Raw genomic sequence first — 24,764 nt, forward strand, 5'->3', positions numbered from 1 at the left:
TCATACTAAAGGAAAAAAAAACGATTAGTAGGGTTGCCAAAGGATTCGTTTTAAATAGGGCTTAAGCACTCGACTTTTCAGAACTTCGGGTGAAAGCAGGTGCCAGGCAGGACAGGGCATTCATTCCAGGGGTGCTCTCTCAGCCTCCCCATTAGGGGCAGGAGCTGCTGTGTGTCACTGCCTACAGATCTTACAGCTCTGGGGGGCAGCTACCCCAGACCATTAGAAATGCCATCCTTAAGGCCAGGAGTACAAGGTCTGGACACTGCTGTCTTTAGAAAAATCTAACGGACAGCTAAGATTAAGAACCACTGGCCCAAAGCCTCAACTTAACTATAACAGAACAACCACGAGGTCATGTTAAGAAATTATTAAGAAATTATTCACTGCCCTTGGCAGGAGCTGGTTTGGAGACAGCATCCAGCGGCCCCTGTACATATCCTGGGCCTCAGACACTAAGCTGTGAATATCCCAGGCTCTCTGGAGAGGAGAGAGAAGGGGGCCCGGGAAGCTCCCTCCCACCCACGGGGACTCTGCACGCCGACCATCCTTGACCTTGGCTCTCGAGCCAGCTGGCCTCTGGAGCTCCCACTTGGTGGTCCTGATGGTGGCCTCGCTGTGCACCACCTGGGGGGCCCTCCCCGTCTGTAAGATCTCCAGGAGGGTGGACTTGCCCTGGCGAGGAGGACCCACGATGATCATTTTCATCAGCTTGCACTTCTCTGCTTTCCGCAGCTGAGCGCGCAGGTAAGACAACATCGCTTTGGGGCCTATGCGAAATCACAGAGCGGGGAATGTAGACGCTGCTGACATACGGACGAGAACATGCTCATAGCTCTTGGGAAACAAAATCCCGTCTTGAAGGAACACTTCCCATGTGTTCTAATGGGGGAAGTGGAGAGGGCGATTGGGTCGGATGGGGGGAAGCTGCGGTCATAATTACCCCAAAAGTGGAGTCCAAAAGTCAAGGACCTAAAAACAAGATTCTTCCTGCCCAGAGAATCACAGATAGCTTTATCATATAGTTAACTGCACTACGATGGTGCTTAGCAATGATCAGTTTCCGGGTAATCTCACAGCACCTGCCCAATCACAGAGCCCAAGTTGCTTCCAGCCCAGGTCCTTAACGACTGGACTTGAGTCCTCTTTCCCTGGGGCAGGGGGGCGGTGGGGAGAGGGCTGGTTGTCTCGGAAGCCCTACCTTCTTTTTTGATCTCCGTGGGCACGTTGCTGATGTTCAGGTCTTCGATGTCCAACTGCCAGAGGTTGCTTAGCTGTCCCAGCTCAGAAGGGAGCTCGCGGAGGCCAGGATTGCTGAGGGCACACACACACCGTGGGAGGACACAAAGAAACACACATACGCACGCACGCAGCAGCCTGCCAGCCTCTGGGGCCTGCACCCCAAGCCCAACATCTCAGGCCCTGCTTTCGCGCGTTCCATTGAGAGAGCAATTCCCAAAGCCTTTCTCGCTGGAAGGCCAGCTCTGTCTTCTGCAGAGCCCCGTGGCTTAGAACTAGATTTCCTCCCCCAACGTCCTCTGTCTTCTATTTATTACGATGCCATAAAGATTATTAGCATCTCTTCTCAAAAAGGCAATGTAGGGGCGCCTGGGTGGCACAGCGGTTAAGCGTCTGCCTTCGGCTCAGGGCGTGATCCCGGCGTTACGGGATCGAGCCCCACATCAGGCTCCTCCGCTGGGAGCCTGCTTCTTCCTCTCCCACTCCCCCTGCCTGTGTTCCTTCTCTCACTGGCTGTCTCTATCTCTGTCAAATAAATAAATAAAATCTTAAAAAAAAAAAAAAAGGCAATGTAAACAAATTATTTTGTATTTTCATTGTTTCGCACACTGCACCCCCACAGTGCCTGGCAGTAGGTATTCAATAAATAGAAGGATGGGTGGCTGAGCAGTTCTCATTAGGACTGAGCACAGCAGCACGCAGGGCATCACGGCATCGCGGCCCCTGCCTTCCCCTCTTCCCACCACTTGGACTAAGCCCCATTCTGAACGTCCCCCCGCTGCCTCCCGGTACATAGATGGTTTCTTTCCCCCGGTGTCTGTGTCCTCTGACGGGTTCCAGAGGACAGTCTGCCTCCCTGTGCCAGCCGAGTACTCACTTTCCCAGGTAGAGTTCTGATAAGCTCTTCAGGAGGCAAACCGAGGGAGGGACGGCATCCAGGTGATTGTCGTTCAGACAAAGGACTTCCAAAGACTCACTTAGGAAGGCTGGGAATTCCAGCACACCCGCTGTGAAGAAATGGCCAAGACCGGATGTTTGCCGATGATTCCGGACCATGATGTCCTCCGGGTGCAGAAGCTGGTGCAGCCTCCAGACAGCATTTTGGCAAGTCGACCTGAGCAAGGTGCTCATCTTCCTGACCTAGGGATTCTAATTCTAGGGGATGGTCCTACAGGCAACCTCGCACGCGTGTGGCAAGGATGTGAGGGCAGCACATTCCATGCACACTGTTCGGAACAGCAAAGACCGAAGACAGCCTACATGCCACCCCCCGCCCCCCACAGGGAAGTGGCTGATGAATAACAGGATAATATCCAGCTCTTGCAAAAACGGGGCAGGTCTACAGTACGGGTAGGAAGTGATACTCAAGAGCTATTTGTGAACTGAAAACGGGTGTGTGCGGGCATGTGAGCAAATACACACCCCGTGCATGTATGTGTGTGTGTTTCATGTATGTGTGCCATAATGCAGACAGATGCTTCGAGATGCTGTTTACGTGCAGGCCACGCACGCACACAGGTGCATGATGTTATAGGTGTGTGCACACACACCACACGTGTATGCACGTTACAGGCACGCGGATACACACAGGCCCATAGGCACATACACGTTATACATGTATGTTAGACACAAACATAATCGTTACTGGAGACACATCAAATTCCACCCTCGTCTCTGGGGAAGGGAATTCCTAGGAGATTGGATATTCATTCCACACCATTTGACACTGTTCAAAAATTCTGCTTACCATGGACATGTTTTCTTCAATTAAAAAAAAACCAATCCATTACAAAATAATACAACGAGCTTGGTTTTTATGCTTCCTGAGAAGCATCTCTGAAAAACCAACCAACTCTCTAGTATTTAAGCGACTTCGTTAATGAGGCTAATTATGAGATACCCATTAAGAGCATGTTGCCTGTGTTCCTTCCACGGGCACCGGAGTGTGGGAGCTGAGAGTGACTGCGGCCCGGAGCTTGGACTCGTGCACTGATGGGGATCAGAGTCTCAGATTTCAGTAAAATCTCCAAAGTGCCTTATCCTCCCTGGTAAAGGGGGGCGGGGAGCAGGACTCCACACCCCCGCAAGGGCCCCTTTCAGCTCCCGCTCCCAGAACTCAAGATAAAAGACGGCCCCAAAGCCCTCTCCTCCGGCCCTCTGCCAGCCCAGCGAGATAGAGAAGCCAGGAATCTTTTGTTGGGCTGGAGTGACTTTCCTGTCCTTGATCACAACTTCCTCCCTTCCCTCTGGCTCTTCTCCACATGTGTCGCCTGTAGTATCGATGTAATGGGGTAACCTGACATCAGAGAATGTTCCGGGACAGACGATAACGGAATCCTGGAATCTGTGCCTGGAAAACCAGCCCAGCTGGCCCCCATGGGAAGGGGACTCAGTGCAGTGCCTCCTTGAGGGTAAGAAAGGTGCAACACTTATAAGGACGGCTTTGAACCTAAGAAAAACGCTCAACGGGACTTTTTTTTTCCCTCCCAATGAAAAAGAATGACTCCCTTTAGCCGGCCCTGACGCACACTGAAAGAACACACGCGGGAAGAAAGAAAGGCTCACTTTCTTCCCCGAGAACATGTTCAGAACACCTGGCCTCTATGCTTTCTGATTTTCAAGTCCTACGTCGGTGTTTATGAAGGAATTACCACGGCAGAGGCAGCACCTGTCACAGAGCTCCTGGCCCCGCGCAGACACGGCCGGCGAGAGCACAGCCCGAGGTATTTATGAACTGTAATTATTCCTAAGTTATTTATGACTCTGCTGGTCTGAATTTTACCGTAAAAACGGCTGTCCAAATTATTTTTGGACGAGGCCCCCGCACAAATAGGACTACTTGAATGTACATAAATCTCCTTGGAATTTTACTATCCCTCTGCAAACAAGTTAGCTTTTATAGATAATTCCTTACCCCAGGATCAACAGCCCCCAGAGAATAACCCCCACAGAGGAAGAATTTGCAATGGGTCTCCTTCTTTTCATTCAGGGGTGGGCCTCAACTTTCCCGAGGAGACGAAATTAACAAACTCAAGAGCCCTTTGTCCTGTGCCAATGTCCTGTGCTCCCTCGACCTCTGCAGGGAAACTTCCAAAGGGTGTGGCCTCCTCGCCTCACTCCCCAGACGGGCTCCCGCGGGCCACCGGCAAAGCCGTTTTCCAGAACACGAGTACACGCTCCTGTTGTGTTTTTCGTGGCGTGCCTTTGGCCTTGCACTCTGGCGGCTTCACAAGGGAGTGTCTGGTCCCAGTGAGTGTTGGGCCCTACATCCTCTTGCCCTTGTGCATTTCTAGGCTGGAGACACCTTTCTCACCCACTCAAGTGCGCGAAGCTCAGTCCGCAGCAAGGGAAGCCTGCCCAAGATCCATCCCAGCTACACTTTTCACGGATATTATACTGTTTGGGCATTAATGAGAAGAGAGTGTTTGTCTGTCCTTCCTTCCAAGTGAAATCCCTACGTCTGGACTCAATTTCCAAAGTCCTAAGGCCCCTGCATTTTAAAAAGGATGAGTTAGGAAACTCCTTATTGTATGTCCCCATTAGTGTGGTTTGGGGCCTTCTCATTTGTTTCTGGGCCACTTGGACTTCCTTTTCTGCAAACTGTTTATATCCATTGCCCTCCCCCTTTTTTTTTTTTTTCCAATTGAGTTGTCCTTTTCAAAAAAATTAATTTGTAAGCAGTCTTTGTATATGAGGGACTTAAGCCAATTTATGTCGCAATGATTTGCATTGAGAATATTTCTTCTCAGTCTGTTTGCATTATAACTTGGTTTATGATGCCTTTTACCGAACAAAGCTTTTCAATTTTTACGAAGCCCAAGGTTTCGGTCTTTTTCTAGCGACTTCTAGATTTCCCATCTAGTTTTTAAAGGACTTCTCCATCCCTCAATTTTAACTATATTCTCTTAAATGTTTATTGTTTTCTTTTTCTTTTATGTTGAAATCTGAAATCCACATGGAGACTTTTGTAGTTAATGTAAGCAGGGTATCCAGTGCTGTGATTTTCCCCTTCTAACTGGACAGGCAGGTAACAATAAAACATGTTTCCCTCACTAAATTGAAATGCCACCTGTGTCATATACTAAATTCCTATTATTTCCTTAGGTCTGTTCCACTGATGACGTGTTCCTTTTTAATCACATGTAAACACACACACTCATACATGACTGATACATATGTATGTCGTATGTATATTTACACACATACCAGTTCACTAAAAAGTGTAACAGGTGGACAAACTATTTAGGTCATCTCCTGCAAATGTGTCCTGGCCTCTGGCATTTCTCGTCCCCATCTTACACCATCTGTCCTAAAACAGCGCTGGCCAACATACTCTGAGCCAAAGAAGAATGTTCTGTTACATTGAGAATGACCTAAATATTGGTTCCTGTTCTTCGGGACAGCATCCTGACGGATATTTGTGTGAGCATAGCTGGCTTTAGAAGTCTTAGCTTTCAGGTGAAAAAAGAGGGCTGGCTGAGGAACTGGAGGGACAGGTCCACACCTTCCCCCCATACCTCCCAGAGGACGATGAATGAGAAGAATTTATTTTCCTAGAATGCTGTCTGCTGAGCTGGCCAGGCTGTAAGACCAGTAAGAATGCTCTAGGAACAGTTGTTTCTGATGAGTTTGGGCGAAGACCCAAGCCCCTCCAGAATCTCAGCTGGCCAGGACAGTGGGGGCTGTGTTCCCATGTGGTCTTCACCAGACGCTACAGTGTGGCAGTGAGGACTTCACGGTGCTACCCTTCCCAACCTTGGGGCTGGGGTCCCACACTGTTGGCCTGAAACCTGGTTCTGTCACTGAGCAACCACGTGACCTGGGCAAGTCAGTCAGCCCCTGTGCTGCAGACTGAATTGTGTCCCCTCCCTCCCTTACACGTCGAGGCCCTAACCCCAACATGATGGTATTTGGAGCTGGAGCCTTTGGGAGGTGATCAGGTTTAGCTGAGGTCATGAAGGTAGGGTCTCCATGGTGGGATTAGTGCCCTTATAAGAAGAGATACCAGAAAGCTTGCTCCGTCTGTCTGTCTGTCTCCGAGAACACAAGAAGACCCTTACACGGAGCCTGACTGCAGACTTCCAGCCTCCAGAACTGTGAGCGCATACATCTCTATCGTCTCAGCCGCCCAGTCTGTGGTGCTTTGTTACGGGAGCCTGAGCTGCCTGCAAGCCCATGGGAGCCTCAGCTTCCTCACCTGCACAATGGGGAACCCAAGCCTTACCCCATGCCGTGAGCCTTACAGAAAGGCACTACTGGGGTACCGTCCCTAGGGAGGTGCTCACTCAACGGCAGAGCCATCCACACAATAGCTACCAGTCTCATCGAATGCAAGCAAAGAAGAGGGCTTCAGGATACTTGCAGGCCAAACCCCTCTGATGAGCAAGGGGCACAGGGCGCGCCCAGGTTTTTCGGGGAAAGCCGCATGCAAGGGCGACCCCCGGTGGTGGAGCAAGGAACTGCCCGCCCGGCTGTCTCATCGGCCCCCACGGACACACACACACCTGTCTCGGTCCCAGAACGCTGGCGCCCTCTGGTGGTGAAAAAGGAAATACGCTTTGTTTTCAGTCCGTCTTCATTTCTGCAGGGGCAAAAAAAAAGTCACATTTTGAGGACAGCAGGACAATTTTTGCTGTGACTATATAAGGCCGAGCCATGCGGAGATAAGGAAGAACATTCCATCAGCAGGGTGTTTGGGCCTCCTGCAGCTACTATGTAAGCACCCATAGCTCCTGCCTGCTAACTGCACTGCTTACGCTCAGAAGTCTTTGGGGAAAAAAATGTCCAGGGGAGGTGATGACCAATGGTGGCATTACCAATGGTGATGTCCATTCTTGAGCTTTTCCATTTCAGGCAGGTGTGAGCATTTCTGTGCCTGGCAAGAAGGCCCATTTCAGTGTGACATGGAGAGTGATTCCATATCACACACTCTCACCTGGGGTGGGGGTGGGGGTTCTCTTTTGGGGGGTCAAGTCCTGCGAAGAAGTGGCCTTCAGCAAGTGAAATAGAGAGGCTGGTCTCCAGGACCCCCCCAAGAGCCAGCTGTGCTCATCCCCAGATTTTCATCTTTTTTTTTTTTTTAAAGATTTTATTTATTTATTTGACAGAGACAGCCAGCGAGAGAGGGAACACAAGCAGGGGGAATGGGAGAGGAAGAAGCAGGCTCCTAGCGGAGGAGCCTGATGTGGGGCTCGATCCCAGAACGCTGGGATCACGCCCTGAGCTGAAGGCAGACGCTTAACGACTGTGCCACCCAGGCACCCCCAGATTTTCATCTTTCATTAGAAGGCTTTGGGAGTGATTTTTATTCAATGGATGTGCATTTGGGTTAGTGATTGGCCAAAACCTTGGAAAAGAATGACAGGTGAAGCTGATGTGAGAAGATCCTCCAGGAGCCTTTAAAAATTAGAAATGGGAGGACACTGTTATGGGTGAATCGTGCCCCCCTTTCTAATTTAGGTTTTGAAGTCTTTTTTTTTTTTTTAAGATTTTATTTATTTATTTGTCAGAGAGAGAGAGAGCACAAGCAGGGGGAGCTACAGGCAGAGGGAGAAGCAGGCTCCCCGCCGAGCAGGGAGCCCGATATGGAACTTGATCCCAGGACCCTGGGATCGTGACCTGAACCAAAGGCAGACAGACACTTGACCGACTGAGCCACCCAGGCACCCCTATGTTTTGAAGTCCTAACCCCCAGGACCGCCGAATGTGACTGTATTTGGAGGTGGGGTCTTTAAAGAGGTAAACAAGTGAAAATGAGGTCATATGAGTGGACTGTAAGCCACTCTGACCGGTGTCCTTCTAAGGAGAGATTCGGACACAGACACGCACAGAGGGAGACCATGTAAGGCACAGGGCAGAGGGGATGCAAGCCCAGGGGAGAGGCCTCGGGCACCTTAACCTCAGACTCCCCACCTGCAGAAGTGTGGGGGGACTAGTGTCTCTTGTTCAAGCCTGTGGTACTTGTTATGGCAGCCCTAGCCAACCGACAGAGACACCAACCCACGGGGCTGCGGGACTGTGGTCACACATGCATTTCAGAACTTGCCGGGGTAAAGAGCCCCCATGCTTACTTGCCAAATTGGTTTCTGGAGAGATCCAGGGTTTTGAGCTGTCTGCAGGTCCACTTCTCTGGAGGTGGCAGTGCCATGAGCTGGTTTCCCTGTAACCTCAGGAACATGAGAGCCTGGAGGGAAAGAGAGAGGGAGAGGCAGAGACACCGTCAAACACCACAGGGTGGAGAGACGGAGGAGAAGGGTCAGCTCCCTGACCAAACGCAGGGAAATGATGATAATCGGTTCACCTTCCCGAAGGTTCCAATAGTGTCGGGCTCAGTAGCCTCTTAGAACTCGCGAAATTATACCCAGTGCGGCAAACAGGACCGTCTGTACACGAGCCTTCCCCCCAGATCAATGGGAGGCAGTTATTCCAGAAGGAAAGGAATCCAAGTACGTCTCAGAGTGACAATTATTCATGGGCCTGTCTGTGGAGCAGTGGCCCAGGCATCACACGGCAGGGGAGGGGCTGCAGCACACTGCGGGGCGCCCCTGCCTCCCGTGACCTCCTCAGGTGATGCCCTATACAGGGGCAGGGTGGCGGGACACCATCAAGAATTTCCCTCTTGATCTGCTGCTTCTGGGCTTGGTGGGAACAAGAAAGCCCAGCTGGCATGCTGCTGGGGTGGAATGAGGAAACCGACTCAGAACGGGGACTAAACTAATGGCCGGGGTGCCCCTGAGGGTAGCAGTGACCTACACCCTCACCTACCAGGGCGCCCCTTGAAGTGTGCACACCCTGGGGCCTGAGACTTAATGGCCCGCGCTCCTGAGAACACACAGATGGAAGGTACCTTCTTGGCCCTTTAGGGGTCCCTGAACATGAGGGGAAGCTGCACTTCTCCCTGCATGAGAACCTGTGGGGGCCCAGGAGGCTGGCGTGGCAGGACCGCGGGCCAAGGCCTGTGCGCTCTGCCCGGGGCTGCCCCAGTGCCTTCAGCCAACACTGGTCAGGCCCCGATCTGGGGCTGGCCCTCGGTGCCAAGAGATGAATATAAGCTGTGCTCTGCTTAAGGGGCTCCCGTTCGAGTGGGGAAAACAGAGACAGATCGGCAAACCACCGAAGACAAGAGAGAAGCCCCATGTGGGGGGAGTCGGGGGGACACGGGACTCTGGCAAAAGGCACTTTCTTGAGTTCACATCCAAAAAAGCTTCTGACCCCCAGCAATTCCAGTCCTGCCACATTTGCACACTGGTAGGCCTTGACAGGGGGCACCCAGGGGCCCAGAAGGACAGAGGCCAGTGGCGGCCAGACAGAGGGCTGCTGGGCTGTGCTTACACTCTTCAACATCGAAGAGTCCTTGAGGATAAAAACCCATGCTTTCCCTTCCCTTCACAGAGCTGTTTTCATTTTGCTCACTTCCTCCCAATCTTCGCTCATAAACACGCACATTTTTGACAACTGAACTTTTTTTTTTTTTTTTTTTTGGTCTCAGAAGCTCAGGAGAAGACTACAGATTGTACTGCAACGTGGACTGATTTCCTCACAAAAGCCAAAAATGAGAAAGAGAGGGCGATCAGACTTACATCAAGCTGGAAAAGCCCCAGGGGAACTTCCTTGAGAGCGTTTTCTGAGAAATCCACATCCCTCAGGTGGTTTTTCCAAAAGAGAGCCATCTTGTCTGGTAGAGATTCCAGAGCATTTTTGGATGCTTTACAACATTTCTAGGAGTTTGACGAGAAAGCGAATGAGATATTAATTAGCTTTTTAAGTGCAGTGGTGCTTTTGAGAAAGACCGTTTCCAAATCTGATGTGAAAAATCAGAACTCGACAGTAGGGCTCTGTCGTAAATACAACTCGGTGAAGAGCCTACAAACTGTCATTGTCCCGTGTTCCTGTCCTTGCTCCAAGGAAGGGACGGGAATGGTTTCCTGAGGGAGACAAAGGGGGCTCATGCTCCTATCCCTTCATTCCAGAACATCTGGCCCATCGTCCTCGGGAATAACGGCATCATTCAGGACCAAGCTCTAGGGATGAGCCGGTTTCCCACACACACATATGTTTAAACCAGAATGAGAATGCTCGCGATGGAGAATTTCTTGGTTTGAAACCAACAGCAATAAAACATAAACATTCTTTACGCTGGTCCATCTGTTTTAACACTCAAACTTCCCCAGGAACAAAAACGCCATTTAATTGGCAGTGTGGTGGACGTGGATTCTTCTTCTTCTCTTCTTTGTTCTTATTTCACAGCTAGTTGAAAGGAACCATGCCTCACTTTCGGGCAGAACTCCTCCTATGCCAGACGTGCACGCTGTAACGGTGGAAAGTTCTATGGGCGTTACGGCACAGATCTCAAGCCGGAGTCGGGGTGGAGGGTGGGGGAGGGGAAGGGGCTGGCTTTCAGGTGAGTCACCTGAGACACTCAGTGGCAGGATGCTGAGAGACACCGCTCAAGGGCATTGCTGCTACCCAGCCTGGTCACCGAGGGGAGGAAGTAAGACAGAGCCCTGACCAGAGCTCTGGTTCACGTGAGAGGCGGGGCTGACCGGCCTTTCGTGATTTCCGGTACAATACTCACCAAAGGGCAGGCCCAGGCACCTGGAAACACCTTCAGGTTATTTCTGGAGACATTCAGAGAACTTAGTGACTTGAAGCAATGAAGGAAAAGTGCAGGTAGTTCTGTCAATCTATTGTCAGAAATGTCAAGCTCCTGTAGCTTCCGCAAACCGATCCAGTTAGTGGCTAGGGAGAGAGAGAATAATAAACTGGTAAAAAGATGGCTGTCAAGAACAAAATGACAAATTAGGTCAGGTTGTCGATGATACAACATACCACCTTCTTCTTCAAACAATTTTTCTAAGTAATTTTTGGAAGCTGTCAGTTTTTGAAGTTTCGAGAGGTGCAGGAATCCCGGTGGGAGGTGGGGCAATTTGTTGCTGGAAATGTCAATCTCGAGGAGCCTGCGGTTGGGGAAGGAGGCAGTCAAGGCATCAGAAGAAAGAGGAAAAGCTTCACTGTTACATGTTTCTCTGTAGGCGTATTTCTCTCTTCCCCTCGCGCAAAGCTGAAGACCGTGCGTGGAAAACGTCTCAATAGGACTTCTATTCATCACATTAACCGTCACCATGTCCCGTGTAGACAAAGAAAATCCAACATCTCTTTGGTGGGCCCTGGACTCACTGACCAGTAGGGATGCAAACCTTTCTCAATATATGATAGCAAAGTCAGCTGGTGTCTTGGAAGCTGCTGGAAGGCCACAGGGCCGTGCTTCGAGCCGTCTGGACCCCCGAGTCTGGCCCTGGCTAAAGACCCCCACTCAGAAGGCACTTGTCCTTGAAATGTTTGTGTGGCACCTTCCTCCCCGTGGCTTACATCTGACCCTATGCTCTTAGGAACATTCTCTCTTACTTCGCTCTAAGTGAAGCCTTAGCTTTTGAAATCAGCCCAAATCCTTTGTAGAGTGAGGATTGCGCACGTCAGTGAGGGTAAGCCTTCCCCCTTCCCATGCAGCCTCAGGGGGAAGGCTCAGGCCTCCTCCCAGGGCCTCCTGAAAAAGGAGACCAGGAGCGGCCCTGCCATGCCCCTGCTGCCAGAGCGTGGTAGGGGTAACTGTGCCTGTGAGGCCCCTCCCACTTTCCCTGGGAGGTCAAATAAAACCGGGCGCCCCCGGGTCTCACTGCTTCCCCCAGCCAGGAAGCGTCCAGCCTTCTCGGGTTTCTGTCTGCTGGACCAGGACCGGACATCTCGGGCGAGCAGCCTACATGGCCACCATGCGCAGTGTAAGGTGGGCCAGACAACCCCCCCCCCAGACTTCTCTGCGTTCCCCTTGAAAGAAGGGGGACTGTATTCCTCAGAACTGTGTAAGGGCAGGCAGAATTTCTGTCCTTTTACGGAGAAGTGGTTTTCAAAACCACAAACTCCAATGAAGGAGTACGTAGGGGGAGGAGGACTGGGGGAGGGGGGTGGCGCTGGGTACAGAGGTCCCCGTGTACACCCCGAGGGGCCCGCGTGGGGCGAGTGCTCACCTGGAGCAGATGATTTCGTCCGATGACTGCACGGCCGGCAGCTCCCCCAGGTGGTTCTTGGAGAGGTTCAGCTTCCGGAGGTTGATGAGTCCCCAGGGGATGACAGAGGGGAGGGAAGCCAGGCAGTTGGCAGAAAGGTCCAGCTCCGTGATCTGGCAGGAGATGTCTATGAGCCAGTCTAGATCCACCCAGGGCAACTTGAGGTGGGACCATTTCACACGAAGAGCCTGGGTTTGGAGAAAGGGGAAAAGCACCCTCAGGCGGTGAGCCCAGGGGCCAATGACGGCTTGGAATAGAGCAATGATTTATTGGGCCTCGAGTCTGTCTGTCCGTCTCAGCTGGAGTCCCAGGGTGTCAGGACTGTGGCCAACTTGTGGCTGGCACTGAGGGGTATCTGCATCTCACAGGTGATCTCCCACCCCACTCTCCAGCCTCTAAGGGGAGCCCGTGGGCGGGGGGCGGGGGGGGGTGAGTGTTCCTTCTTCCAGGGCCTGCTCTGTGCAGAGGACTCCACCCACGCTTGGGGGAGTCTCCCCAGACTGGAGCAGAAGGCTGAAGACCAAACCTGGGTCTCCTGACCTCCCTTCAGGGGTCTCACCCTGTGATGAGAGCTGCCACCGCCTGCAACAGGCCAGGCCCCACACTGGGTGCTTTGTGGATGGGCTGCTCCCGGAGTGAGAAATATATACAGACAATGGCCAGGCCATACATAAAAAACCAGAACTTTGACACTCCACCTGTAGCTACCTGCCTGGGAAACTAACCCCCTTCTCTATAATAACCAGCCCACGAAGCCAGCCTGCTCTAAGCCAGACTTGCAGGGAGCCTCACTGCCACTAGTATCAATCCAGTAACTTCTGTAACAATCAGCCCCAAATGGCCAGGACTTGATGAATCGTGGAGAGCTTCCCCAGTCTATATCCACGTCCCACTTAAATCAACCAGAGAAAGCCAAAGTGCTCCCCCAGCCAATCATGCAGTACTCCCCATTTCTCGTGAGCTGCCTCCAGCTTCCCTATCAACAGTGGGGGCACACCAGAGGCTTTCCCTTTCTCCCACGATAAAGCTTTCCCACTCCTCAGCCAAAACGCAAGTGAAGGTAGCTAACTCCCTTGCTACAGCAAACTTGGAATAAATCGCCTTTGCTTTTCTCGTTTGGCTGGCCTTTGCTTACTTCCACAAGAGGGAGTCAGAAAGGCCAGCTGCTTGCTGGGGTGTGGTGGTTAAATACACACGAGCAGAGTTTTTCTTTTTTTTTTTTTTTCTGGATCATCAAAGAATTTGGGGCTCGATTCGGTTTCTGGGCGGAGGAAATCAACTTTTTGGCTTGTTTCTCCAAAGCAACTGGAAGTCCGTATGAGAACATTAGAGAAGCAAAAAATCAGTGCTCGGCCAACAGGAAAATGTTACCAACCAAGCCGATGGCGGGAAAGACCAGTAAATGGGGTAAGCTCCCTTTCAAAATTGGCAGCAGCAGACAGACGTCCTCACATGGCCACTAGATGGCGATGTGTGTCTGGTCTTTATCTCCTTAGTCCTGGGGCCAGGGTTGGAAAGGGCGGGTCTATGACACCCTTCCAAAGTTCTCGTCTTTGACCCAGGGATGAAGGACTCGGTCTTGTCTCTCCATTCACCTGCATAAGGAGGGGCAGGTGATGGTCTGCTGGATTTGGGGTCAAGAGAATGGATTTTTAAAAAAAGACAAGTAAGTCCCTCTATTGCTGTTTCTCTTGTCATTACTGTTTCCCCCACACTTTTTTATTTTGAAAAATTTCAGACCTGCAGAAGAGCTGACCTTGGACCGTGAACACGCATGAAATGCCCTTCACCTAGATTCCATTGTTAATCCGAAGCCACATTTGCTTTCTCTCCTTTCCCTCCATATACACTTTTCATTTTTGTTAAAGATTTAGTTATCTTAGAGGGGGAGGGGCAGAGGGAAAGGAAGAGAGAGAGTCCCAAGCAGACTCCACCGCTGGGCGGGGAGACCAATGCGGGGCTCGATACCATGACCCAAGAGATCATGACCTGAGCCCAAACCAAAAGTCGGACGCTTAACCGGCTGCACCACCCCGGTGTCCCACCCTTCTTCATTTTTTGCTGAATCATTTCCAAGTAAATTATAGCCATCGTGGCACTTCACCCCTAAACACTTCAACAGGTGTCTCTGCAGAACGAGAATATTTTCCTACGTGACCACCATATATTGATCATTTTCAAGAAACGAAATCAATACAATATCATCAGATCTATATTCATAGTCCCAGTTCTCCCAGAAGTGTCTTCCATAATTATTTTGTGTCCTGATCCGGGATGCCATCAGGAATCACACACTGCCTTTTGTTGTCGTGTCCCTCTACTTTTCTTTAATCTAGATTAGTCCCCATGGCTTCTTATAGATTTTCCAATGTTGGCATTGTAATTTTTCAAGTCCTTCCAGCTGTCTCGTAGATTACCCCATAATCTGAATTGACTCAATTGTTTCCCCTCCTGTTCAGATTCAAGGTCAGCATTTTTGTCAAACGTCTCAGACAACGATGAGTCCTCTCAACTGGACGTCACCAGAGGGCACCTGCTGGCAGGTTAGTCTACTACCCGTGATGCCAAGTCTGCTCTGTTGAAGGGAGTGTCCATCAGACCCCTTTTATAAAGGTGCATTTTACTCTTTGTGATTCGTAAGCCATCTGTGGAGTGATGTTCTGAGACTAGTGAATATCTTGTGTCCTTATGTCATTTCACCCAGTGGTTTCAGCGGCCATTGTTGATCCCAGCCTGGCTCAGTTAGTACATTGATGGTCACAAAGCAGTGATTTTTCTAAAACTACTATTCTTCCTACATTTGTTACTTGGCATTCTTCTGTACAGAAGGGGGTCTCCCTGCCCCTTTAAAGTATCACTATGGACTCACGGATTCTTTCTTTATTCAGAGTATTACAATTATTATTATCATTATGTCTTTTGCTGCTCCAGTCATCCCCAATTTGGCCAGCGGGAGTCCCATCAAAGGGGCTCCTGTGTTCCTTTGACATATCACTACCTGTTTGGGGTACTTCCTTAAAGTAAAAGAAGCAAAAGAAGATGTCCCCGTCTCCTCTGGAGCTTTCCAAGCCCCAACTCTGGACTCAGCCCTGAGTCCCTTTAGCAGAAAATGGTATTTAGAAACTAGAATCTGGGTGTTAGGCATACCCACTGCTCCCGGGGTGTCACGGCTTCTCAGCCCATTGATCCGACACATCTCTGTATTGTACACGAGTGCATTCTGATGCCTCCAATTCAAATCCAGCCACATGGGCTTCTCCCTCATCTTTCCATAATTCACAATTGCATCACCCTTCAGCTGGTTATTGTCGGTTTTCATTTGCTAAATAAGCAGTTTAAATAAGCCAGATGATGTCTAGGTCACTTCTGGACCCAGGATTCTCCCTGGCTTGTGTGCTGAGAGGGAGTGTCCTCCTGTGGGGAGCCTTGGGATCAGCATGACAGCTGACCCAGGAGCGGGCTGAGAGGAAGGTCACCGTTCCAGGGTTTGCAATGCCAAGTCAGAGAAGGCCCTCCAAGGGCCCGGCGGCCTCTTCTTCCTGGGTTTTTGGAGACACGCACCAGTCCCGGGCCTAGGACCAGACAGCTGGACACAAAGCCAAGAGGCCCAGATCGCAGCCTGACTCTCCACTCACCCTGTGTGGCCATTTCTGGTCATTCAACACCAAGTGGATTTGTCGTGGACTGACACGGCAGCCAAACGGAAGCTGAAAACGAGGCTGCTTTTGGTTTTGAATTTTAAGAACAAATCTTAGGTGTCTATTGAAAGTCTTATAAATCAAATGTCAGGACCATCAAAATTAACTTAAAAAAGCCAGCAATGACTCCGATTGTTGCTGTGACATGAACAAATGGCGGTACAAAAGGATGAGCGGAGACGTCCTGTCGGGACAATGGCAGTCTCCCTCCTGCCCCAGCCCCAGGTCTCTGGCGTGTTCTGTGAGCACAGAGCTGCAGCCTGTGATCCCGGCAGGAGCAGGGCCCGACCTCAGCAGCCCCGAGCCCCTTGTCTGCCTGACTAACTCCATGTGGGGCCTCGGGCAGGTTGTGGTAGACGTGGATATCTTCTCGGGCTCTGTCTGGCCCAACTTCCCTTCTGTGAACCTGCCTGGGTCCTCTCCTGTGCCCCAGCCAGCAGTGTGGCCGTCCAGCACCCAGCCCGTGGGCACCTCCAGTGCAGAGCCCTAACTGACGGTCCTGGATGGTCAGCAGCATGCCCCGCATACAGCAGACACTAAATAAATGTTTGCACATTGACAAGAATCAAACCATTGAGAACTGCAATCTGTCCATTCAGAGCTCCAACCTGTTCAATCATCCTAAAATGTCAAGGTCTGCTCAGAAACACTTCAGGCATCTCCCAGCCCCAGGCCGCCGGCAGCAGGGCATCCCAACTCCTTCCCTGGGGCGCCCCACACCGCCAGTCTCCCCTGCCACTTTCCAGCTTCAGGCCTCACTGTCTCCTCCCTGCCCTCTGCTTGTCCTCTGCATTCCCGCTGGCAGAGGGCTCATGGACTTCACAATTTCTTGTAGGTAGAAGCAACTGGGGGATGGGCATGCTCCCAAGAGCAGATGATTCAAGGCCAAGGGAAAAAAATGCCAATGAAATACAGAAACTGCCTGTTCATGAATGAACCACAGGGCTCAGAAAGTGGACCCAATGCTGACATTCTCTGGAAGGCTGTGTGGACCCAGGGAGTGTGGCCTCGCTGTCAGTAACTGACTGGCCCACTGGCCAGGGGGCTGCTCGGGAGCCCTGGGGCTGCCAATACTCTCCATGGAATGTGCATTGTTTGGTAATGCTTGGATACTGTGGGAAGCACAAGGTTGGTGGGCCTGGAGCTAAGAGAGCTTTCGTAAAAGTGTATTCCTGAAAACCGGCTTCGGCTTCGTTTGGATGGCGGGTGTCATGAGGTCACTCGAGGATCCGAGATTCTGCAGGCCTGGCTGGCCTCTGCCTTCATACCCTGCTCTGCCACCGCAATGGCTCTGCACCCTGCTCTGGTTCTCTCCCTTGGTATTCACAGCCCTCCTACCACCTCCTGTCTAAATCCTACTAATCCTACAAGCTTTGGTGCCAGGACCGCCTTCCTCTTCCTCCACGCGGGTCTGGGGTACCACCTGTAGCTATGTTACGGGGACCCCATCTTGCTTCATCTGGAGGGCACCGTTCTAGCAAAAGAAAATCATCAATAAGTAGAGAGTGGCTATGTGTGCCACTGAATTCGCCAGACATGGGGAAGTGGAGGAAGCAGATGCTGCCAGTTCCTAAAATGGAGAGTTCTTTTCAGGTCTAACCCCCACCAGAGTTTCTGCAGGGTGGAAATCTGTCAAACTCACGACGCCGCAGGAGAACGAGTCACAAGCAGAAGTCTGAAAACAGGATAACATACTCAGAATATAGACATCCTTGTGAAAAGATTTCTGGGCTTGGTGGTTGAAAAAAAAAAGTGTGAGATTTCTACCTGGTCTTGGGTCAGTTTGAAAACATTCATTAACAAAAGTGATTTTCCTTTCGGTGCCCAAACATTACAGGGTGTCCAAGTATTTACTAAAGCGGCAGAAGGGAAGTTAACACGTGCACAGTTAAAGCAGATGACAGGACACTTGACGTGGAAACCAGCTGGGTGAGCCCTGAAGCCCTTGTTATTTATTTGTGTTTAGCCCGGGGAAAGATCATAATAAACAAGGTTCTGAGGGCGAGAAGCCAGCGATTGCATAATGGAATCCATGTACACTGAATTGCAAAATCAAGGACAGCTGGATGCGGAGATCCCCCCCCCCCCAGTTCACCAGTGCCGAGGCTAAGGCACCCCCACTCTGGAGAAAACAGACGGAACCGCGCTCGCATTTGTCCTCAAGCACTAGCCCTCAAAATTTCGTGCAAAAGAGAAGGAAGTACTGCTCTTCCAGAGGCAGAGGGGGATGACCTAGAAACTTGTTTCCCGAGGCAGTGGTAGCGATGAGGACCGAATCAAGAAGGCCTAGATGTATTAAGGACATGGCTCGGTGCAGACAGTGATGTCTGGGGTGCTTCTGTGCACGAAAGTCCTCCTTTCGTGGGGGCTGCGGTCCAGGAGGGCGATTACCTGCCCCTATACAAACCCGCTTGAAGCCACCAGACATAGACTATCCCAGTGAAAGAGCCAGGAGGCCACACTTACATCACTTTTGCTCACTTTTATCTCAGTGCAACTCTCATTGGCCGAAGAAAGATAATTGGTAAGTGAAAGGCTGTGGTCTATGATGCTTTCAGCCTGGCTTTTAACCTTGAGAGTTGTGGGTTGGCAGGGGCTGTGTGCCTGTGCCGTGGGTTAGGTGGACAAGAGCCTCGCCAGACTGGAAGTTCAATATCACCTCCCCTTGGTCTCTATGGGGCCCACAGAGCAGAACTCATAGCTCTCCTGCCTGTGTTGCCAATTCATCCTTCCTATCGGTTGGTCCGTGTTTGACCTGTGACCTATGGTTCACTGTGTAAAAACCTTTCCTCCCTGAGGCTGTAAATCCTTTGAGGGGACCGACTAGAGCTCCGTGACATTAGGGCATGACACAAAAAGGCAGCTTACAGAATCAGTCTATTCCATCGAGACACACATGTTCAAAGGAGACGAAGGAGACAGAGAATCTCTAAAGTGTATTTGTGAATCCTTGGCCAACGTAAAACGCAAGCCTTTCTTTTCGGTGGTGAAGCAACAGTTCCTGGGATAATGGCAGAGGGTGCCGTCTCCTTATGGGGCCAGCCAGAGAGACGAGAGCCACCTTCTGACACGTGAAGGAGCAGGCCAAGCAACCAGACGGCTGGAGACACGGCAGAACCCACGGGTCGGATCTAAACAGAACGGACTTGGCAAAAAGCCCGAAGAATAAGTCAAAAGAAACCCTACAAATGAAAGTGCCTGCAAATGTTCTCCGGGAACCCAGACTGTCTGAGGAGGCCGTGGAGGACAGGGATTTGGCTGGACAAAGGATCAGCACGTTGGAGACAGCGGCTCTGTCCCAGCCTCCTCGTGCATGTGAGGGCTGCAACACACAAGACCCCAATGATCGCACGTGCCACCGTGCCTGCCACCTTGTCCCCGGCGAGAAAACCTCCACGTGAGACTTCCAAACACACCAGTTGCTCAAGTCCCTGCATTCTGGCAGGGAAAGGCTCTCAGGAAGAGATGGGACATTCAGCACGTAAAGATGAGTAGGAGACTGGACGTCTGCCCGTGCATGGGAGGTGACCGTGACCGGTGGACCCGGGCCAAGGGCAATGGAGCAGCGGCCACAAGATGGAGTTAGGGGCTGAACTGTGTTCCCCACAAAAGATATGCTGAAGCCCTAACCCTCAGTACCTCTGAATGTGACCCTCATTGGAAAGAGGGTCTTTAGAGAGATAATTAAGTTAAAATGAGATCATTAAGGTAGGTCCTCATGTAATATGACTGGTGTCCTTATGAAGAGGGGAAATTTAGTCACAAAGGCAGGTACATGGAGAGACAGGATGATGTGAAGATATGCAGGGACAAGATGGCATGTGGCTAGAGTGATGGGTCCACAAGCCAAGAACGCCAAGGCCTGCCAGCCACCACCAGAAGCTAGGGAGAGGCAAGGAAGGGCCCTTCCTTAGAGCTCAGAGGAAAGAGAACCTTGCTGCTGGCACCTTGATGTCAGACTTCTAGCCTCCAGAACTTGAGACAGTAAATCTCTGATATTTTAAGCCAACAAATTTTTGGTACTTTGTTACAATAGCACTGATACAGATGGTAACAAGTTAAATGAAGAGGAGAGAAGTCAAGACCCGAGAACCTGGAACATTCCATGGACAGAGGCCGACACATTAAAAAAGGGAAAGAAAGAAACAGATTTTTAAAGGCCAAAAGGATGCCTGTTGAGACAAATAGATTAGAAATATAGTGAACAGGTAAGGAAAAAGATAGTAAGATTGGTCATTAAATTAGCAAAAAAGCCTGTGAAGCTTCCACAGTGTACAGTGAAGTTTCAAAAACAACCTGAGAATAATTATAGGGAGTAAAGGAAGGGAGAGATAAGGAGAAAGGGGAGGTCAGCCTTCCTCTCAGACTCAGGAAGAAGATGAACTCAGTGACTTAGTTAATGAAATGACTGGATGAGAAAAAAACACGTAATCAGTGCTGAAAAAGCATGTCTACTCAAAATACTGTAAATATCAGAATTAGTCGTGGTTAGCTGCCGGTATGATTTAAGGTGAACAAACAAAAGGAAATATTACCATAGAAACCAGATCAATGGGAAATATAAGTACAAAAATAACTTACAAGCAAACCTAGGATGGCATTTTCAACAGCCAACACGGAACAGTCCGTTGCCTCCAAGGGCACGCTCAAGGTCAGACGGTAGGGAACCCCTCTGGAAATAGAGCTGTGATCACATGACGACACCGTCTCGGTGACGCTTTGCAAAGCACGCACAGACTTTCGGGCCCACTTGTTCAGCTGACCCTCACAGTAACCCTGTAAGGTCTGGCACCTTAAGAATCTCAGAGAGACAACTTGCTCAAAGGTAACAGAACCAGGATAGTAGATTCAGGCGCCTGGTGATGGTTCTGGTCCCTTCCTACCTGACCACCGTGTTCCTTCTCCGTGGCCGTGGAAAAGCTGACAGTTTCAAAGGCATTCGGAGAAAGAACCAAGTCTCCTTGATAGTAATAAAGATGCTCAAACGACCATAACCCCAAAATACGACCATGCTAAATCTCTATAAAGTTGCAACCCACGGCACAACTGATAAAAGAAAAAGTAACGCGTATTCAAGAAAAATGCCAGCAGACTATGATAGATCAAAGAACGCAAACAACGAATGGAGGAATTAGAGTGCTAGCAAGGCCATATAAAGGGGAGATCACCCCTGGGAGAGGGCAGGAGAACGAATTCTGTGTTCAAATAGATATGAACTTGCACATTTGATTAAATTCTGAGTATGACAAGAAAGTAAAGCAGAAAAAGGAACAGGAAAAAAGGGCACCGGGAGAGGCAAACATCCACTCTACGTTAGCTGAGGACAAAGGCAAAACAGAGGCAGAACCAATGAGAGAAGCAGAATTAGAAGGCGGCCAATCCTTTGAACATGAAAACATGACTTTTTTTAAAATTAATTAATTAATTAATTGTTTTTGATGCAAAGTTCGATGATTCACTAGTTGCATATAACACCCAGTGCACCATGCAATATGTGCCCTCCTTACTACCCATCACCAGCCTATCCCATTCCCCCACCCCCCTCCCCTCGGAAGCCCTCAGTTTGTTTCTCAGAGTCCATAGTCTCTCATGCTTCATTCCCCCTTCTGAAAACATGACCTTTTAAGTCAGGCTTGTGTAGGAGAGGAAAACCAAGTCACAACGGAATATATTTTTAGAACAACAAAAGTATTACAAGTAATGGAAAAGACAACACACAACCCTGACAGCAGTTGCAAATAGAAAAAGTGAAACATAATAAAGCAACCCCACCCTCCTTCGAGTAGAACGCTAAAAGAAAACAGGAAAATTAAAAACAATTAGACTAAGCAAAGAGAAACCAGAGTGAAGTCGAGACAAGGAAGTCGATAAATAAAGCCAATTCAAGGGTCTTTGAAAAAAATAATAAAGTCAATAACCAATTGACTAAATTAAAAAAAGATTTAAATGTAACTTTAATAATCGAAGAATGAAAATGACAATCCGATGACCAATGTAAAAACAGTGTTTAAGTTATGGGAGGGGTTGTCCGTGGCCACAGCTAACAGCAAACCAAATAATGATGTTGAAATACGAGATTCACTTACAAAAATAAAAATTCTCGAAGTGCCATAAAAAGAGAAAAACTAAATAATGCATATAAGACAAATAGGGAAAATAACTAGAGACCAACTCCCCTAAGGCTCCTAATTCAATATAATTCTTCTTTGGTATTTTATCCCAAAGTTTTTCTTTATTTTTATTTTTTTATTAATTTTTAAAAATTCCAGTGGAGCTAACATACAGTGTTATATGAGTTTCAGGTGTACAATATAGTAATTCAACACTTCCATACATCACCCCGTGCTCATCATGGACAAGTGCCCTCCTCTGTCCCCATCACCTATTCCCTCATCCCCCCACCCACCTCCCCTCTGCTAACCATCAGTTTGGTCTCTATAGTTAAGAATATCTGAATACCAAAAAGTGTTCAATACAACTTATCACTTTTTCTTCACTAAAATTTTTTAAAATAGATAAAGAGAGGTTTTTCCCCTTAAAAAATCATAATGCTTTTTCCCTCTGTAGTATTTCAGTCATTCCTTTTAAAAATAGGAAGCTTACAAGAAATATTCCGTCACTAGTTCCAAGTTAATTTTGCCAACATCTATTTGAGAGAGAGAAAAAAAAAAGCAGGAAATAAAATGTCTGCAGTTAACTAAACTACTTAGCTTACTGTTGAGAGAACCTTCAGTTTCTTCAACTTTTATTTATTTATTTATTTATTTATTTATTTATTTATTTTTTAAAGATTTTATTTATTTATTTGACAGACAGAGACACAGCCAGCGAGAGAGGGAACACAGGCAGGGGGAGTGGGAGAGGAAGACGCAGGCTCCCAGCATAGGAGCCTGATGCGGGGCTCGATCCCAGAGCGCTGGGATCATGCCCTGAGCTGAAGGCAGCCGCTTAACGACTGAGCCATGCAGCGCCCCTCAACTTTTAAATAAAGACAAAAATTTCTACCTTACAGGACTGTATAGGTGATTAAAGTAGTGAGCAAAGTTTTGTCAGCTATGAAGTCTTACACAAATGGGAGATTTACTGCATATATAAAGTTTCAAACATCCATCCGTCCGTCCGTCCATCCATCCATGAATTCATCCATTGGATGCCACCATCTAATCATCCTGCTCCAGCCCTACACTGTGGGGGTGGGGGGTGTCAAACAAAGGGTAAACAAACTTGGCTAAATCCCCTGCTTTTCAGAAGCTTTCTTTCAAATGGGGGAATTGACATTAGATGAGCATGTCATCCAGTCAACCTCGAACTTTGTTAAGTGCTATAAATAAGATATACAGGAAGCTGTGGGAGATATAAGGGGGATCTGACCAGGCCTGTGGGTCAAGGAAGGCTTCCTGAGGATGTTGTGTGGGGTTCAGATTTGCAGGGAGTCCTGGGTCAAGGAGCAGGGGTGTGCCGAATGCTTAGGAGATAGGCATGCTTCTTCCTGGCTCTGTGCCGTCCACCCTGAAGCTATAGCACGGATGGGACAGTTTCCTCCTTCAGCTGGACATTTCTGTTTCCTTCCCCTAATTTCTTCTTCTTCTTTTAAAGATTTTATTTATTTATTTGACACAGAGAGAGAGAGAGAGAGAGCGCGAGAGCGTGAGAGCGAGTGCACAAGCAGGGGGAGCAGCAGAGGGAGCTGCACAGGGAGAGGGAGAAGCAGGTTCCCCACCCTGGGATCATGACCTGAGCCAAAGGCAGACGCTTAACCCACTGAGCCACCCAGACGTCCCTCCCCTAATTTCTTCTTATTACAATTAACAGTGCTTTGACCATGTTTGTGGGAATTGCTTTTTGTCCTTTCAAATTACGTTCTAGAAGTATCTCTCAGAAAGGAAATACCACATTCAGAACAGTTCCCTGGGAGGAAAGAGTTTTATGGCTTTTGTCACATGATGCCAATTACTTTCCATACATATGGAGCAGACTGACAGCGGCCCCAGGAAGGCATTGGTGTGCCCATTTCTCTACCACCTGCCAAGTGTCTTACTCAGTATTCATGTGTATTTTTGCCAGTTTAATAGAGAGCACAAGCAAGGGGAGCAGCAGAGGGAGAAGCAGGCTCCCCACTGAGCAAGAAGCCCGATGAGGGACTCGATCCCAGGACCCCGGGATGATGACCTGAGCCAAAGGCAGATGCTTAACTGACTGAACCACCCACACATACCTATATTTCTTTTTAAAATTATATTTCCCTACAAGTATTTTGCTTTAACATATAAAGCATTTGTCTTATTTCTGACAATATCTATTTGTATATTTGTAAAAAAGATAATGTAATCCTCTCCCTTTTACAGCTGGGATAAATGCCCTTTTAAAATATACTCCAATGAGTTTCCAATGCTTAACCCCCTGTTTGAAATTTATTCGTATTGTTACCAATGTCTATACTGATTGATACGCAATTGCCTATAGTGATATCCACAGTTGCGATGACATTTGACACTGTTCTCATTCTTTCCTGACTGTAATTTCCAGTTTGTCATTTAAGCTCAAATAATAGTTCTACTCCTTCTGCATCTCTGTTTCATTCATGATTTTCTCCATTTCAACTAAGTGCAAGTGGTTTCTATCACTGCTGTTTTGTATTATGTTTTAAGACCCAGTAGGAAGCCTGTCATGAACACCCTGCAAGGTTATACAGTGTACTTCCTCGTTTGCTCTACTCATCAGCTTGCTACCCGATTTCAGGCTCTGAGGAGAACTAACAGCATGGATG

General features: G+C 49.1%; 1 protein-coding gene across 4 annotated transcripts in view; it reads right to left on the reverse strand.

The window, feature by feature from the left end:
• The window catches only part of LRRK1 (leucine rich repeat kinase 1), a 121,284-nt gene that overhangs the window by 37,261 nt on the left and 59,259 nt on the right, over window positions 1-24,764 (reverse strand). For 3 of the 4 annotated variants that reach the window (XM_026510343.4, XM_026510342.4, XM_044388364.3), the window contains 9 exons: window positions 12,261-12,487; window positions 11,068-11,195; window positions 10,814-10,977; window positions 9,819-9,956; window positions 8,310-8,422; window positions 6,744-6,820; window positions 2,117-2,246; window positions 1,202-1,314; window positions 556-770 (listed from right to left, as the gene is read on the reverse strand). In XM_026510343.4, the coding sequence (XP_026366128.3) occupies window positions 556-770; window positions 1,202-1,314; window positions 2,117-2,246; window positions 6,744-6,820; window positions 8,310-8,422; window positions 9,819-9,956; window positions 10,814-10,977; window positions 11,068-11,195; window positions 12,261-12,487 (1,305 nt within the window). The remainder of the gene's footprint in view (window positions 1-555; window positions 771-1,201; window positions 1,315-2,116; window positions 2,247-6,743; window positions 6,821-8,309; window positions 8,423-9,818; window positions 9,957-10,813; window positions 10,978-11,067; window positions 11,196-12,260; window positions 12,488-24,764) is intronic. The other variant, XM_057303653.1, reaches the window with a different exon arrangement.

The sequence above is a fragment of the Ursus arctos genome, unplaced genomic scaffold, assembly GCF_023065955.2.
Source record: "Ursus arctos isolate Adak ecotype North America unplaced genomic scaffold, UrsArc2.0 scaffold_28, whole genome shotgun sequence".
In the NCBI taxonomy this organism is placed as follows: Eukaryota; Metazoa; Chordata; class Mammalia; order Carnivora; family Ursidae; genus Ursus; species Ursus arctos.